The 19,597-nt window shown below is 35.5% G+C and overlaps 1 protein-coding gene across 1 annotated transcript in view; it reads left to right on the top strand.

Annotated features, from left to right (window-relative positions):
* Positions 1 to 19,179, top strand: part of LOC112054209 (microtubule-associated protein futsch) — a 34,373-nt gene extending 15,194 nt beyond the window's left edge. Inside the window, exons 10-14 of the mRNA XM_052886139.1 lie at positions 689 to 860; positions 2,098 to 2,286; positions 4,080 to 4,323; positions 10,503 to 10,612; positions 14,411 to 19,179. Coding sequence (XP_052742099.1) covers positions 689 to 860; positions 2,098 to 2,286; positions 4,080 to 4,323; positions 10,503 to 10,612; positions 14,411 to 14,667 — 972 coding nt within the window. The 3' untranslated portion in view covers positions 14,668 to 19,179. The remainder of the gene's footprint in view (positions 1 to 688; positions 861 to 2,097; positions 2,287 to 4,079; positions 4,324 to 10,502; positions 10,613 to 14,410) is intronic.
* The last annotated feature ends 418 nt before the right edge of the window (positions 19,180 to 19,597 follow it).

Below are 19,597 nucleotides of genomic sequence, written 5' to 3' on the forward strand. Positions count from 1 at the left end.
TCTTTCTATGTCTATATCTAGATAGAAAAAAAAATATGGAGCCGCTAAAACGTGCCAGATAAATTTATCACATAGCGTATACATACGTTTCAAAATACTACAGACAAACTTAATGTTGAATGTTTATCAACAAAGAAATTTAAAACTCATAAAGCAATGTATATCGGAGAATATTAAATATCTCGGGCTGGACTGTTATTGTACACTGCGCATTGTTATCGTGGTATGTCTGGACTAGGTTTAACGCTATATGTCAGGGATGGCAAATACACAAAGTAACATCATCAATCATCACCGAAACGATCACTTGACTTACTTCTATAGGTCTACCCTAAAATTAAACCATTGATCAAATATAGCGCTGATACCATCAGATGGAAACCAGTTTTAACTATCGTATGGCAGGGAGTCAACCACGAGCGTCAATCTCGGACTTGCGACCGATAGTAGTAGGGTTAAGGGATCCCTTTAAAACTAGTTAACGCTCCCCTTCCCCGCTCGTGTTGCCTTCCAGCCAAGTGATTAACAATGCAATTGCTATGAGAAAAACCAATACATAATTTAAAAAAAAATAGTTATGAAATGACATGCGTTTTCTATCTTAATTTTTAAATTGAAGGTTGCCAAAAAAATCACCACATTGAGTTATTTTACCTAAGTTTACGGCCAATCGCCAATTTGGTTGCAGCGGAAAAAGATAACAAAAACGAAACGCAGCAGCCACACGGAGGTGTCGAACTCGGCCAGCGTGAAGGAGGAGGAAGTGGTGGACACGTGCCGCGCCTGCAAGCTGCGGCTCGAGGCCAACCGCAAGTACACGCACGAGCGCTTCCTCGTCTGCGCCAAGTGCGACGCCAAGCGTGAGTACACGTACTGTACCAGTGGGACGTCTTCACTGATATACATATTCTTTTTTTTCTCTTTCCTTTATTATCTATATAAGATCAGTCTCTGGACCATAATCCAATCAAATGACTGCTTAGAATGTCGTTTCGGGCTCTGCACTTCCACTGATGTAGCGTCCCTGAGTATATGTTACTGTCAAATTGTAAAATACGTTGGTTTATTATCTCACTCGTGATATTATAATCTGCCGTCAAATTGTGAACTGAAAATACTGATTACAATTTAACGTGTTATTTTTGGTATATTTAGTATTTTTAGTATTCGATTGTTTGATATCAAAAAACGGGCTTAAATTCAGTGTTCTAAATTCAAAAAAAGACTATTGAATGAAATTGAGAATGTACCAGGTTCAAAACTACATGAAAACTTTTTGTTTGGCCTAATATAAAATTTTAGCATGAAAATGCGAGGTGGGCAAATAGATGTGTCCAGAAGTTTACATAACATTCTAGTGTACAATTAGTACTATCATTTCGTAGTTTATTATTGAAAGTTTTTCGGGAATTTTGAAAATGGGTATATTTATTTTTGAGGTGCTCTTTTCGAATTTTTATTTTGGTAAATTTTTTGGATTTGTAAAAATAGTGTCTAAAAAATCAGTTGTTTGACTGATAAGAATTTTCAATCATAGCGGAGTGGGCGTTTAGCTTGCAGGTTCCATACAGTAAATCACAAGTTTTATAAGAAGTGGTAAATTAATGCATACGACACTTCTAGATCTGTATATATCTACAGACATTTAGCGTGCCAGACACATGCCGTGGCAGACAGAATAATATTCTTCTATACAGTGTTTATTAACGTATTTATATCTATCGTAAGGCCGCGCAGACGTTGACAGACATGGGCCGCGCCCGGCCAGTATTCGCGGAAATAACATTTTGTTTGTGCGGTTCATGCCTATAGAGTCCTTTTCATAAAACCTGAACTAAAATTGACAGCGCCTTACACAAATGACAATAAGACCGCCATTACCAAATGACAACGAACGCCATTAAGACATTAGCGCCGCGTCTAAACTTCTTTCATGAAAAGGACTTTAAGTGTCTCTAGCTACCAGCTGAGCAGTGTGAATAGATGGCGTCTGTGGGTGTCTGCCACGCTACTTGTCTGTGACGCACTGTGTCTTTAGATATAAACGGACCTTTATTGCCAATGAGTACTAAACACTTGCAAATGTAACGTTTCCAGTGCACCCGTCCTGCGTGGAACTGAGCCCGGACACGATCCGCAAGTGTCGCGAGTACCCGTGGCAGTGCGCCGAGTGCAAGACGTGCTGCGGTTGCTCGCTGCCCGCCGACGACGAGAAGATGCTGTTCTGCGACCTGTGCGACCGCGGCTTCCACATCTACTGCGTGGGGCTGCAGGCCGTGCCTAATGGTGAGTGCCCACAGTGCGAATGCAAGACCTACAGTGCACCGGGTGCTGGCTCGATATTCAGTCTATGAGCACTGAAGTGGCTGTTCACCGTCATCATCATCATCCTCCATAAATTGGTTAGACTCCCCCCCCCCCACAAGATTGACAATATATGCCAAGAGTTCTTTTTGTATGGCAATAAAAATATATAATAAACTTCCTCATAGTCTAAAAGAGATGCCCTGGTCAATATTTAAATGTAAAATTTATAAATTATTATTTAAAAAAAGTTATTATGATATTCAAGATTATTTTATGGACATGGACATTTTCTAACTTATTATTTTCTAATTGTGACATTGTATTAATTTAGATTCTTTTTTTTTTTCTTCATTTAAATGTATTTAATTATTTAAGATAATTTATACACCAGTTATGGTAAAATGTATAAAGGCTCAATTCTTTAATATGTACCATCATGTTAAACCTACATTTTCATGAATAAAATATCATTCATTCCTCATCCTGGCACGCAAGCAGCACGACAAGTGTCAGTCTATTTTCGAAGTTTACTCCTTAAGAATCGATTTAACATAAATAGTTTGAAAAAAATATAAATAAGTAAAATTCGATGAACGAATGACAGCGTTATGTTTTTTGTGCGCAATCTATTCTGCGTACCTGTCACCGTGCGCATTTGCCGCCAACAGCGTACACATGGCGGGCGCACACGCCGCAGCCTGCTGCTCCTTGGTTGCGCACCTTTCACTTTTCAGGCGTAGGTATTGACACGTACATAGTGTATGCTGCGCGGCAACATAATATTATTCAGACAGTCGATCTGAAAGAGTAAACTCCATTCGTGCATCGGAGCTGACACACACTTTTTTATCTGCCTGCGTAGACCTTTGATTTTAATAATTGTATTTTTAGGGTTCCGTAGTCCACAAGGAACCTTATTGTTTCGCCATGTTCGTCTGTCCGTCGGTTCGTGGCTTAGTGCATAGACTATTACTACTAGAAAGCTATGAATTTGCATGTGTGTTCATTGAAAATGTGAACAAAGTCGTTAAATTAAATCTGGTAAAATAAATTTTACCAGCTTTTACACCGCTTTTAAGAACTAATTTTTATTACAGTCAAGTGTCCCCACCCTCTACAGCCTAAAAGGTTATTTATGGATACGTGTTTATTCATAAACGTTGGATATAATTATATTGAAATTACAAGGAATTAGTCGACCAACTTACAAAACTCTTACACTTGCAAAAAATTGGAAATCGAAAATTGCACACTTAATCCGTAGTTACTTGAAAAACAATTTCAGTAAGATAACTCAAAGTTAATTAAAACTTGAAAGCTGAATTTGTTATGGGTATGTATATTAATTACGTCTATAAAGTGGTAAAATTAAAATTTGAAATAATAAATTTTTGGGGCTCTTTCCCTACATGCAAGGTGAGGATAATTATAAATATGGGTATCGCTATCGGCATTTTTGTGTATTAAATAAGAGACTAGCTGACGCCCGCGACTTCGTCCGCGTGAAATTCGATGTAAACTTTCAAATACCTCTACCCTACCCCTACTCTACCCCTACCCTACGTTGAAATTTTTCCTGTATTTTCTTTGCTATAAACCTCACGGAGCCCGAGACCTTCCCAACGAATGCAAAACCGTGGAAATTGGAAGAAAAACCCGACTTATATTTATATAATTGATTAAAGTGCTAACTTAATCTTCGGAACCCTACACTGCGCGTGGCCGTACACACACTTGGCCGGTTTTTGATATATCGGAACAATCGTTTCCAGGGCGGTGGCACTGTGTGGAATGTGCAATCTGCAAGTCGTGCGGCGCGCGGGAGCCCAGCGGGGCGGGCGCGAGCACGTCGGCGGGCACGGGCACGCCGGGGAGCACGGGCACGCCGGGGAGCACGGGCACGCCGGGGGGCCTGGGCAGCGTGAGCACGGCGGGCGCGGAGTGGCACCACCAGACGCGGCGCGGGCCCGGCGGGCACAAGGTCTACTCGCACTCCCTGTGCACGCCGTGCGCGAGGTAAAACAATTCCGTTTTAGATTTGTACATCTTTTATGCTCTCAGTTATTGTTGAACCATTCTTTCTCGTATGGAGGGTAAACGATTTTCTGGAAAAGTGCAATTTCAATAATTCTTATACAAATGATTATAGATATTCAATAATAATAAAAATATGTTCAATAAATAGATATCTGTATGAAATGTTCAAAAAAAAAATAACTTAGATGTAAAACTATTCCGTTTCTCAATGGCAAAAAATTATGAAAGCAAAAAGCATAAGGCACTGTTTTAGTTTATTAATTATGAATTATGTTATGTATTTTGTTTATCAATCGGACGTAAAACGTAAATTTGTAATGTAAATTAAAAATTGCAACATGTTTTTAAAAAGCCGATTCTTCTTTGTCTTCCGAATATGTATGTATTTTTTAAAAATAAATACGTTTTTTCAGTACTTTATTAATGGAATCAATGATTTAGTTCCTTTACTCAACCTCCATTTATAACAGTGATTCAATTATAACTCGATGCTGTGTAAATCTTTTTGGTTAATATTAAATATATTGATGAATTCTATATAATATAGTATTAATTATTTTTTTTCGTGTGAAGTTTATTCCTATATCGAATTATAACCATGTTCTACGGAATTCATCTATTAAATATATATAGTCATAGATTGAGTGTCTAATAGTTCAATAAATAAAAAAGATTTTTAGTTACACTGTAAATTATTTTGAAAATTGGTTTTTTATTGCATAATATATGTATTTAATTAAATTTCCCACCTGCTTACAATAATATGTAATGTATAAATATTTAAATAACAGTTATACAAGTTTCAAATCATAACACAGCAAAACATCTTGAAAAATAACTAATTTCAATATATATTGGTAGTACAGTATATTTAGTATATATTAGTGAATAAAATAGCTCTTAGCCACTCAATCTAATAATATGATCAATATAGATCTGTATGAAATATTCATGAAAAAAATATAATGTAAGATATATTACTATATAACCAGCCAAAGATTTGATCCCCATAAATACCTTTTAGATCCATTCTCACTTTAACTAGTAATATTTTTTTTTAATTTGTTGCGTTTTAAAAACAATACAGGCCCAAAAAGGTTAGAAAAAATACTCTGAACACTTTTGTAATTCAAACACTTTTATAGATTTGAATTTAATTTATTATAATGAAAATACATATTTTCTAGTCTTAGAAATGCCTGAATTTATCTATTCATGTGTAGGTATCAGCAGATTTATTTTCCCAATATATTGGGAGTAAAATGGGAGTTTTTTTTTTTATTTATTAGGTATAAATAATTTTCCAATCAAATCTGTTGATATTCTATACTTTTCAGATAAAAATATCCTAAGTATCATATAATAAAAGTTAGCTTAAATAAAAGTAGATTGACATAACCATTCTTTGGTTCTGGTTTTAATAGAGTGATTACAGAGTATTTCATTTTGACAATAACGCTAACTTTGTAACGATTAACGTACTACAACGATTCAAAGCTAATTTTGTAACGACATGTTACTCAAAGTGACTCGGTATTGTTTTTCAAGTAAAAACAAGAGGGGCACCGGCAAAACGTGAAGCCGAATATAACGAGGGACGCAGACGAAAAGTACAAAAAATTATATTTTTCTATAAAAAGTTTCCATGATTTTATGTGTATTTTTAACTGGTCTTGGTAGACGATTGTGTTCTCACGTCATCTCATGCGTGTTCAATGTTGACTAACACAACCCGATCCATCCCTGAGCCGTGAGTGACTTGTTTATGTGAACGGACGCGTCGATACACTCGGTGTAAACCTGTCATTGACTTCTGCCTTAGTTTTATAATATTATTAAAATGCCACATAAAAGAGACTTAAAATAGTTGATAAAAATGGAACCAATAAATTCGTTTTGTGACAAATTTACTGTCATTATAGAGCAACCAATTATTATTGATAGTTTTGTCAGATTATTACAATAAATATCATTTATGTAGATGAGATTTACTTTCTTTTAAATATGATAAATGTAAATAATGAAATCAGCTATCTTAATAGCCACAACATGAACTAGATACTGATGAATGTATTTTCCAAATATATTTATTTTATATTTGATTGATAATTTCACACTGAACTTAACTAATTTAACTTGACTTTTGGAAAGCATTAAAGTTAGATTTGCTTTCCAATTTGTGAAATATTGAGTCGTTCGTCTTTACAAAATGTAAGACAGTATAGTGCGACTTAAAAGAGTAGAAGTCAATGAAAATGGAACTAATAAACTCACTGTGTGGCAACACCACATTTATCGTCATTATCACAAAGATCTGTCAATATAGTGCAAATAATTATTATTGATAGTTTTATCAGAATATTAAAATCATAGTGGATATCGGATATTTAGCAGACGAATTACAATACATATCATTCTAAATCTCATCTAAATGATGAGATTCAGTTTCTTTTAAATTTGTAGTTTATTTCTAAACATTTGACATGATTCGCAGAAATTGACAGGTTTCCGCCAATTGTTATTGACACGTTTGTTTGTGTGAGAACTGACGCGCAAAAGCTCTGTCTTCACTGTCGACATCCGCTTTGTCTCTGGTATATTGTAGCATTTTGACCCCGCATACTATAAGACCCCATGCGTTCTTACTCAGCACATAATTCCGGCTGCCAAGTTCTACTAGATACTAACTGTGCTTTATTTGTTTGTTATATTTTGTTACTGTGGGTCATATTTGTTTGTCATTGTAGTGTTTGCACACACTCTCTGGGTGATCGGTTGATCACTCGGGTTATCACATCCAGTTGGTTGAACACGGTATCTACTTAGTACCTTGTGGTACGTACTGCTGTAGCACCAAAGTGCAACTAACTCCCCCTCTTGTCCGAGGCTTGTATTTATAGACTCATCTATTGACAGTCTAGGCTGTTGACATATACTACAGTCATCTTCAAAAGTTACAGAGAAATTTTTTACAGTTTCCTTCTGTATGTCGACAAATTATTTTTTATCTAAAACGATTTTTGAATCAATTGGAACTTAACTATATATATTACTTAAAAAGTAATGGTCTGTGTATTGTTATTAGAAAATTTCTTGATTTTTAAACAACAAAAAAATATTGCACTTCTATATAAGATCAATGTTTTTCTCAGCCGAGATCTATATCTCCATTCCCCTCCTTAAAGGACCCTTAGAGTCATCACTTGGCAGAGCTTCTGCGCTCACTAAAACCCCCAGTGATCCTCTTATTACTGCGATACAAATACCAAATAATAGAATAATAATAATTTAAAAGTCACTGTTAATATTTAGTAGAATTTGGTATAATTATAAGTTGCATGCTCCACATCTCTTCATACACTAAGTTATTTTTATGATTACGTAAGTAACGGAGGTTGTTTGTTATGTTTTTATGTATATTATTATTTAGTGACTTAGACTTTAATACTTAAAGCTTCGTTTTTAAGTATTTTTTACGCAAACAATCTTTGTAGATCAGTAAAGTGGGTCTGTTAATATTTGGCTTAATTTTTAATTAAAATTTACTTGTACAATTAATAATTGATTTATTTTGCTGTTTTCCACAAAATATGTCGGACCAAGACACAATCGAGAAGACCTTTTCAATGTATGTACATTCTTTCGCAATTCTTAAACAGCGCCATCTAGTCTCACTACTGCACAACTGTTTCAATACCATATAAATTCGCGCTTACGTTAACGCGATAGTAACAGTATGAAAATATTGAAAACTCCCACTAGGCACACGGAACATCTTCAGTTATTAGCTGAACTGTAGATTGCAAATTTACTATTGGCCAACTTTACAATTAACCATTGTAACTTTACAATTAAACCCCTTGACAGCAGCATTATAGGTCCGAACCAAGCTACCATTTTACTTCGCAACTATTTAGTCACTGTTTCAGGCTTCCTCCTTAAATTGTAAATCGATTGGGAGAGAGCATACGACCGGCCGTAAAAAAATTAAGAATTAGTAATAGCAAAAAAAATAATATATTCATTGTTTTTATTTTGCTTAAATATTATTGAAAATTTGTTAAAAGTAATACATAATACAGTTCGCTGCGAGATCCGTTTTTGTTTAAAATATCAAACAAACCAACTTTACTGATCGATTGGAACTTTTCAATATTGATAAATTTTCTCGATTTATTTTTATTTAATTGATGCAACATGCTACTTACTTATTGCTATATTTTGTTACTTTCTACTTTAATGTTATATGTTGTTGTCGCGCAAATGTTGCCTCAGTTAATATGTTAATCGTTTGGCTGTGGATGTCACCATTACATCGCTGCTGTGCCATGACAAAACACTGTATCTGAACATATTTTTTAGTTCCCTATTATTTGCTAGATACAAAGTACTATTACTATACTGTTGATGCATTTCGCAGTATTTAAGTCTTAAAAAAATATTAAAAAGACCAGAGAAAGGGATATGTCGACCGATAGCGACAGACTCGAAAATATTGCTATCTCTTTCGTTGTGTTGGCATGAAAGAGATAGCGATATTTCAATTCTGCCGTTTTCGTCAAAAATATTTTTTGCTTGAGATAATTTGTCCTTGACTAGCCCTACAGTATAAGTAACCAAATGCGAGGATCTCTTTTATAGATATTACAGCAATACGCCGTATCTTACGATATATGGGTGTCACTGCTAAACACTGTATCTGCATATACAGTGTACCGTCATAGCACAGCATCAGCCATGGCAATACAAACTAACATCACTCTCATACTTTGTCAACTAACAAGGGCGTCTAAAAACTCAATTTCAAGCGTTCACTAACCACCGTACACTTTGTTACTTGTTTTCTGGCTCTTTACATATTACTATGATATACTCGGTTCTATAATCTATACGTTGTTCTATACTCTATACGTTATTTCAGTACTTATTGATTTAACATTTTTTGTGCAGTGTCTTTTTTTTTTATTTATGTTTTATAGACATATACACATTGTACATTTACACTAAAATTATTGTATGTATTTATATATTTTGTATATTTATTTCTATAGTTTTTATTTTAAAGTGTCAAGGTGTTGTCAGTTGTAGTTTATCTACTTTTGGAAGTCTGTTTAATTTTGGATGTAGTGGTAAGAGACATAGAGAATTTGAATTTTTGAAATTTTTTGGAGTGTTTCTCATATTAATTTATTTATGAAACACGGCTAAAACTCACGTGATACAACGTCGAAATATGCCCGAGTATAAATAAATTAAAAAATAAATCTAACCGCGTTGCAAGGACCAGCTCATGACTAAGGGTCCCGTATTTTGTTTGAAACTACGCATACTCCGACGTTGTATCACGTGAGTTTTAGCCGTGTTTCATAATAAATTAGACAGACAGAGAGGTAAAATAAATCCGTGTTTGTGTATAGGACTGATGGAATGTTCTTTAACGAAACGAATCTTTAGTTCATACTCGTATATACAGGGTTAGTTTGTCTTTTTACCACTTCATGCAAATGGTCTAAGACCTAGCATTAGAAATATATACCCTCATCTGTTATTTATTAATGATAAGAAATAAATCATAGATAATATTCACAGTGACACATTGCAAATAGGTTACCTTGTTATATTTTTCATACAAAATCTAGGAAACTATTAACTAAATCAAAGGCAACTTAATGCAGTTAAATTAAGCATAAAATATGTTTTCATTTGACTTAGACGACTAAATAACTGATGAGGGTACATAAATAAAATTACTAAACTGTTTGTACAAATAAAAAAATAATAATTGCTCTCCGGCCGCAATTTAACTAAGCAACGGATTTGCAATGTGTCACTGTAAATATTTTCTATAAATTATTTCTTTCCTAAATAAATAACAGATGAGGGTATATATTTCTTATGCCGGATCTCGTACTAAAAGACCAACGGATATTCCAAAATCAATTGACTATAATTGTCTCATGTATAGGGTTCACATTGGTATATATTAGTGTAATATTTATATATTCGCATTATTGATATACAATACAAAGCGAGCCAACGGAGAAGTAACAAAGTATAGAGTGAGGCGCGACCGTCGCCGGCGACGCCTCAACTGATACTAATGGCGTGTTTCTGTGTTCCGGTGCTTGTGCGCGTACGGTCCGTATGTGTGTGCGTAGGGCGTATCGCATCGGTCGCTACTGCCCGCTGTGTGAGCGCTCCTTCATCGGGCCCAAGGGGACCATGCAGCTCGTCATTTGTAAGCTCTGCGATAGGCAACTGCATCAAGGTACGTCACCGCCGTAGACGCAACCCCCCCGACCCCCCACCCCATGCCCGTAGACCCCTGACGCCCCGACTTCCCACCTCCCAGCGACCCCGTACCGCAGGGCTAGGCGTAACTGTCCAAAAATTAAATATAATAAAACAACTTATTGCGTACGAATACTAATACTGCGTACCTAAATAATAGTGATCGCATATTAAAACGCGGCGCCGCAAGCATCGTTTTTATTCATAAGTGCCTTGTTGTCTGAATTCTTGTTTGTCTGCTAATCTTCAATATCGCTCCGAACCGATGTCGTGTAGAAACCGAATGGGGTGAGAATTTTTATCCTATTCCTAACAAGTTCTTAGATTGCATCATCTCCATCAGGTAAGATTGTAGTCAAGGGCTAAGTTGTAAAGAATAATAATAAAAAAAACTACAAACAAGTTATTGGCGTTCTGAAAAATCCTCAGTTGCAGTATGGAATTCTTAACTTAGTTGTATGCCTAATGCCTTAAACAGACTGTAAAGACTGACCCATTCCAGATGGCTTTCACTTCGTAGTCCGTACAATGGACAGGTAGAATTCTAAAGAAGATTTTCCTTGAAAATATAGTCTGCAAAGACTAATACAGTCCAAATTATCATTGTTATCATTCAACTCAGATACTAAAACTCATAGGAGAAAAGGATTCCATTTATTCAAATCAGATATTATAACTCTTAGGAGAAGAGGATTCCATTTATTCAAATCAGATATTAAAAAGAGGATTCCATATTCCTAAAAGCCATCATATGATTCCTATTCGAATTGGCCCGTTTAGGGTTGTCAAGGATTAAGTAAGCAGTAATTGTTTCAAGTCTATTACAACCAACCTACTCCCCAGACAGGAATCCGTATTCTGATCCAGAATTAGACATAAAGGCAGTTATAGGCCGTACAGACTACTTTAGTATTTTAGTCGAGTACGAACAATTTTTGGATTTACCGCCTAAAACTCGTTCGTACTCGATTAAAATACTAAAGTGGTCTGAACTGGGCCTTATAGACGAAATTTTACCTTATTTCGTTGCGTGCGGTGCGGTGCGATCATAAAATGTGTGATTAAAAAAAACTTTCAACAAATAATATAACATTACGCCTAGACCCTTGTATGACATCTATAAAGCTTGGTTTTCTATCAGCTAGCAGAAGGACATCATTTTTAGGTTATATTTTGATCCATACAAGAATGCTGTCCTCGAGTTAGACGCTTCACGCTTTGAAATTTCGCTTCGATACGCATGCTTCAAAAGCTTAGTTCAGACTATGCTTTGATATATAGCTTATATTTTATAGCACGTCATTAGCATCATATACAATAAGCTGTACTATAATATTTGTAGCAACAAGCTATATATGGGTTGCAGCGTGGTCTGAATTGTGCTTGTTTCATTTTTTGGTACGATTTTTTTCTTTCATTGTCTTTAATGTTTGACATTTTTACGCTTCATCCATTATTATAGCTTTTTTTAAATCTCTCGGTGTGTCACATGATTATCGATGCTCAATTATGAAGAATGTATGAGGTTAAACAGTTTGAAATGACACCATAGGAGGCTTAAGTCTTGTGTTAGATGTTTAGAAGGAAATAGGCCAAAGCATGATGTGTAAACACTGCAAAATATTTATTATAATAATATCTAACGCCTCGTTTGGACAATAGTTTGCATCTCAATGCGACGACATTGTTGAATTAGTTGTACAAGCAACTTAACTATAGCTTAGCACGTCCGTTGATGACATTCCCATGATATGCGGGAGACGGGAGGGGAAGGATTGCGCTTGTAAGACGTCATGCGCGCGGAGCATCTCTACCCCCATCCCGGCCCCCGCGGACCATCGGGAGTGTTACGAACTTTGCCAAGCTATAGTCGCCGATTCCAAAAAAAACAACAAAAATCTAACTGTAAATCGAAAGATACTTGTAACAATCTTGTTTTGTCTAACACTGTCATTATAGTCAAAGAAAGGTACACGATTGCTTTGACTAATGATATGTTGCAAAGTGATTTTGTTATTGTTTTTACGGATACATTGTGTTATTTCACCGTAAAATTGTAAATATCGTTAGTGTTGTCTTGTTGTTTCTATGAACTATTAATGAATTGACTAAATGTTTCCGTCCTTTTTCATCAGAAACATTGTGAAAGGGATAGGATTACCTTAATTATGTCAATTTAAATTCAAAATAGGTGTTAAGTTGGTTGTACAACTGAATCAGCATCTACAATGGCTAGGACCAACAATGGTGGTTTTTTAGACATAGAAATGCTGATGTGTGTGCAATGCATATGATATTGTAATAAGTGGTGAATGATTTCTGACTCTGCTCGTATGATAATGAAACGAATATACATTATTATTTATTATATAATGAGTTTTGAATAAAAATGAGTATTTACTCGTAAAACTTAAAAACATAATATTTCTATCCAAATTTTCAATTGTATGCATTAAAAAGTTAATAAGTCTAATTTGTCAATTAAAGAGGTATCCTCTTTAATTAAAAATTAAGTGCAATTACATATGTACTTATTGAGCCACTTATCTCTTGTTAGTTTATTTGGATTTAGGTGTGGTTTTTCATCTTCCTCCCAACAAGTTAGCCCGCTTCCATCTTAGTTTGCATCATCACTTACCATCAGGTGAGATTGTAGTCAAGGGCTAACTTGTAAAGAATAAAAAAATAAAAAATAATACTTTGTTGCAATGTATGAGTAGATTTAACATAAATAATAATGAAAGTAATGTATTTCTAGATACCAATACAATCATGTTAAAAGTCCTTTAAGTCACATACTCTGTAATGTGAATTCGTTGCAATATCATACGGGCTAGAGAAACTCTCTCACACTCACAATAATATTGTCAATAGAGTAGAATAAGTTTACCTAAAATCTTACTCCGTTGAATATGATTTATGGTTACGTCACATAGTGGACACTCAACGGAGCGGGACGGTAAAGCGATGCTGGCACGAGAGTTGTGATAGTAATTTAATATATAACACGTCATACAGTCAACGCGATCGTCGCGATGTTCTTTCTGTCTCTGAGTAACTGGCCACGGGACATGTCTAAACGACTAAAACATATATATAGAAGTGACGAGGAAATTAGTTACGGCGATTGTCCGTGGTCAGATTATGTCAACTATCACATTACGACGGCTCAAGTAACACCAGTGTGACGTCACCGCCCAGTTCTAACTACATTGTACTTTGTTGACGATATTATTGCACATATGTGTGTAGGGGAGTATTTAGAGCGTTTGCCTCATAAGTGAGTGTTAGGGTGCTAGTCCACCAAAGCCGCGAGGCGGCGGAGCTGAGAAACGGAGAAATATTAACCAATAGGATTGCACAAAATCTCCGCTTCTCTTAAGTGGACAAGGACTTGCGAGATAATTTAAGAATTCATATAACACTGGTAAGCGGTGCGAGGAAAAGGAGCGGGATTAAATCCTCGCTCCGCTCCGGTGGACAGTCACAGTACGCAACTCCGCTCCGCATTAGGCTGTGTCCAGAAAGGGCGAATTCGCCGCGATTCTCTCGCGCGCAATACGCGCGTATCACGCGCGAGTCGAGATTCTGGATTTTTTGAATTCCCGCGATGCTTGTGGACGCAATGTAATGATGTCTAGTACTTAGACAACGCGCGTATGAATACGTGCGACGAATTCGCCCTTCTGGACAAGGTCTTAGTCCGTTTCTCCGCTACGCTCCCTCGCTCCGCTTTGGTGGACAGGCAGCCTAACGTGGTGTGTCGGTTGCGCAGAGTGCGTTAAGGCGACGGTGGCGAGCCTCAAGGTGCTGGACTACACGTGCGGCGAGTGCCGGCGCGGCGGGATCACGTCGCGTGCGGCCGCCGTGCGGTTGGCGCCTCGCACCATCGCCACGCTCTTCATGGCGAAGCGTCGCTTCAACAAGTACGCGCACCGCCAGTATCTGCAGAGCCGCGAGCGCGAGCGCGCCGCGCTCTCCGACTCGGAGCCCGCCGACGACGCCAGCGACCCCCTAGAGCCCGACCCCTAGGACCCCCCATCGTCTCCATTGCGCCCCTCCGCTCTGACCAATGCGATTATATTGTAATATTTTAATTGCAATTCAAACAGCGTCGTCTATTCGCGGATTGTTTAGCTATACTATAGCGAAACTTTATATGCAATGTTTATCAACAAACAAATTGAAAATTAAGTTAGAAAACACGTCATTTCCTACGTAATTTATTATAATTATGTATTCTTTTTTTTTGTCAAAGATTTTTTCTAAGCTTATTAATCAAATTGATTGTCATTAATTTAGGTACAAGTTGATTAAAATTATTATTATAGGTGTAAAATGGCTACCGATTTATAACCTTATTTTTAATTTGTTTGTTGATAAACATTCCACATCGAGTTTGGCTTTAGTATAGAGCACTGTTTAAATTGTATACAAATTAAAAGTTTTACAATAACCTCGTGTATCCAGAGGCCGCGTCTTCCCGCGCGCCCGCCCCTCGGTGTATAGATACAGAACTGTGTAATATATCTAGCTGTTATTAGTTCGTAACGTATAACTATTATTCGCTTCGGTAATACGGTCGTGAGGTATAAACTGTTGCATAAATCTGATTAATATAACGATTAACTAGTAGGCTATGTATAGGTAAGCTGTCGAATAGTGGATAGGTCCGAGCGACGCGACCGCCGGCGTCGGGCGCGACGGTCGCGTCGCGCGAGTGACGTCACGATGCGGTTCGTTAGATGTAGTGAGCGGTTCGCTAACGACAAACTGTACAGTAATTTAATACTAACTTCACTATATGGGTAGCTGGGCAATCATACTATTTTTAATATTAATTTTTTGTTTTTTGAAGTTAGCGAGACAAATCATGTATGCATCCCCGTGTTATTTATACCGAAAGGAAGTGTAGGCTGATACGGATCGAGTAGTGTGGTGTTGTTTTGTGAGGAACGTTGATTTCATCGAAGCTGACATTGCTGTGTACATGTATACGCGCGTTTACGAGGAAAGTGTTATAAATAGAATGTTTTCTCTGCAAAATAAACTTCTCCAAACTTGAAAATTATAAACTGTGTATTATATAAAAAATCTGCCTTTTTAATGCATTTGTAATGCATAACTCTTCGTACTAAATGAGATAGATACTCGATTGGACGGTCGTTTTTTTGAAATGGTTGATTTGAAAAGAAGACAGTGCGCATTTTTCTGTTTTGAATATAGGTTAATTATAGAGTATTGTTAATTTCGCTTAATAAGGTATTTATTTTAGTTATACTTTTATATGGATACAACTGTATACAAACATATATCTGTATCTCTATTCACGTAATTATGTATTATTATATTATATACGAGATGAAGTGAATGGAAGGTGTTTCAGTTTATCGGCTCTCGTTACAGATGAGAGTTCACTTATGAATAGAATCGCATTGAAAAGAATTTATCAGACTCCCAAAATAAAAAATGAATATAAGTGATTAATTTACTCTTTAGACATTGTTGAATTAAAGCTATGTTAATAGATTGTTAGGTTTTTTTGTTTAGTTTAATCGAACGAGTGAAGACCAGCAGCTCTTCTTCTGATTAACGATTTATATTATTTAACTCATTCAAGACAAAATGCTAGACCACAACAGCTGTAACTGTATTAAAAAAAATGAAGGCAATTCCTCAACGCCACGTGTCCTCTCTACCCTACGAATTATTTGATCCTTTAGCTATATTGTGGTGTAATTTAGTAGTAGTTGTATCTGCGTATATAATTCGTATTTTGAATTGCCTCCCACTATGGAACCTAAAGTTTTAGTGACGTATTTACGTCACTAAAACATGTGTACGATGTTGTCATCACGAAAATGTAGTACAGTTAGATTTGCCGCATCTCAAGTTTTGTAGAATATATAGCAAAATATAATTATGAATTACCATTAACATCAGATTTGTGTATAGGATATAAAATAATGTATACACCAGCATTTGCAATAATGAAAATATTTAAGAAAATACCTATGGTATTTTTTTGCTGTCTAACAATATACCATGTCTATAAAGTAGTGTCCTTTTGTTTCATAAAGCAAACCCTTAAACGCAAAACAAAGTCAGATCAGTCAGAAATTCTTATTACAAATCTAATATCTTGTAAAATAAAAATAAATGTCTCTTAATCTTTGAGTAATTGTGACATCATTCAAATTGCACAAAACATGTTGAATGAACGCTAGATAAACGCTACGTGTGAATGGGCTGTTATAAATGATGGCTGGTCGTTATTATGATTTCAATGAAATTCAATAAGTCCCGTCTTGAATTATAAACAATGCATTATTTTTGTGCGAGTGCGATTTTGGTCTAGCATTTTGTGTTTATTTCAAAGTACAAAACATAGGCTACCTTTATCTGCTAATTTATTTAAAATCGCCCAGGAAATTGTACAAGCCGAACGAATGAATAAAGTTTATTATTATTATCAGATTAAATTATATATCGAAGAGTACCTATTATATTGTTTAGTTTTTTGATTATAAAGATATAATTTATTCTATCGAGAATGATATAGTATTACTTAAATAGATGATTTTTTAGGCGGTTCCGATTTCACGGGCGATGCTCAAGATTAACCCACACTTACATTTTCTAATTTTTCTAGTATTCGGTGAAACGATGCAATATTCAAACGCACTTGATTATTTTACAATGATGCTTGTATTATGTATCATTTAGACAAAAACTTGTATGTAATGACGTATTTTAAAATCATACCAATCTGTTAATTCTACTGTCTAATGACTACTGAATTTGTTCTGAAGATTTTTAGAAGCCGTTTAATTTCTACCATTAGCGGTTGTAAAAGTTAAACCAAACTTTGTTTTTGTAAATAGTCTTTATGGTAAGATAAAAAAATATTCAGATCAGATATTTTTCAACATAATTTATTCAACATTTATGCCGGATTTACATTGGGTATTTTGTACATTGGAGATTTTTTTCATTATAAATCCTTCTCTAAGGGCCAATCTACCTCTACATTGACTAAACAATACCAAACAGATACCTATTCCTATACCGTTCAAAGGACATAACTAAATCTATCGGTCTGTATTTCTAATTTAATCGTCAAATATTGAATTTTTATTTTTAAAAATAAATGTACAATTTATTACTGCTAAATCGCAAGGCTCAATGTAATTCCTGCCTAAAATAGTTAAATATCATTTTGTCGTTTGTGATATGTGACAGATATTATGACTAAAGGTTAAATTTACACAAGATTCGCAACAAGAGATACCTATAAATATAATTTAGCATACATATCGCTCTCTTCCCATCGTAAAGAAAGGTATACTATGCATAGTACTCTTTCATTACGATAGAAATACAAAGCGATGTGTATGCGAAATAATCCCATTATCTCTTTGAGCGCATCTTATGCTTGCTGGAATGTGTACGAGCCAGTGTCACTATCCTTGTGTAAATAGGCCTTAACAAAATACGTCTAAAAGTTTTTGTCGCCACATTAAACTGTAATATGAAAAATAGTTTCACAAGTGTATGTATTTTAACAATTATACAATGTGTGGAATTGCCTTTTCACTTATTTCCATCTACATTGTGTAGGTATTGATGAATGATTGAATGAGAAGCTTTACCAAATTTACGTCAGTGAAAATCGTTCTTCAAAACGATGCTTCATTTTAGAGAGAGTTTATAAAAAACGTAGATTGAAAAAATCATTATAACCAATGATTTCATCCAGAGTGAATGTATAGTGAAAAATGTAAACATTTCCGTCCCATTCACTATTCAGTTCACATGATAATTGAAAGTGTTCCATACAATTTCACACAATTGGATGAAAGTAAGTAAATGGGGATAGATTCAGTATTCCTCAGATGTGCGAAAAAATTACACATCGACCAATAGTGCCGAACTAGAAATATCGCTTCCTCTTTCCCATTGCAACAAGAGAGAGAGACAGCGATATTGCCGGTTCGCCCGCTATTGGTCGATGTTACTTTTTTTCTTCGCGAGATTGTCTCGATGCAGTCAGGGCTACTGGATAATTTCAATAATAATGTAAAAAAATGTCGCTTTTGCATTTGTTTCACTCGTAGTCTCCCGTACTTACGTCCTCTGCGCGCTATCGTCTTACTGCTGAGTGCAATTGTCCCAATGTGTTGTGTATTATACCTTGTATTAGAGATGTAATCAGTAACTACAACTAATACTGATTAAGTGTAATGTATCGAAGTTTAGTTTATAATTATGCTTTCTTTATTATTAATCATAATTTACCTTAGTGACAATTTTTAAGTAATGTCAACAGATCAACTTACTTGAAATCATGTAAAATCGGTTCAGGTGTGTGTGTTTTTTACACGCCCTTTCAAATTCGCGTTGCTTTATCGACACAGGTGAATAAGACTTACTTGTAAGAGAAGTAAATAATTACTTGAGTCTACTTAAATGCAAATGTAAACGTTCTAGAAATCTCGCACTGTTCGGTCAATTTTGTAAAAAAATAAAGTAAATTTAATTTGAGCAGTTGTTTTTATTTTTTTTTCTACTGTTAAGCTGACGCACGTAAATAACATGGCATTATTATAGTGGTAAAAGAATTTTCAAAATTGGATCAGTAGAGCCAGAGTAATACCCCCTACAATACCACAAGCTTTACTTCCTTATAATATTAGTATTTTCATCATCGTCATCAACCCATAATCGGCGCACTGCTGAGCTCGAGTCTCCTCTCAGAATGAGAGGGGTTAGACCTTAGTCCACCAAGCTGGCCAAATGCGGATTAGGAGACTTAACGCAGAGAATTAAGAAAATTCTCAGGTATACCGGTTTCCTCACGATGTTTTTCCTTCATCATTTGAGATAAGTGATATTTAATTTTTGATTTTTACATTATTACTAAATATATATATATATATATAGTTAATAATGTAGATATTGT

Source organism: Bicyclus anynana, chromosome 16 (assembly GCF_947172395.1).
Source record: "Bicyclus anynana chromosome 16, ilBicAnyn1.1, whole genome shotgun sequence".
NCBI classification, from domain to species: Eukaryota; Metazoa; Arthropoda; class Insecta; order Lepidoptera; family Nymphalidae; genus Bicyclus; species Bicyclus anynana.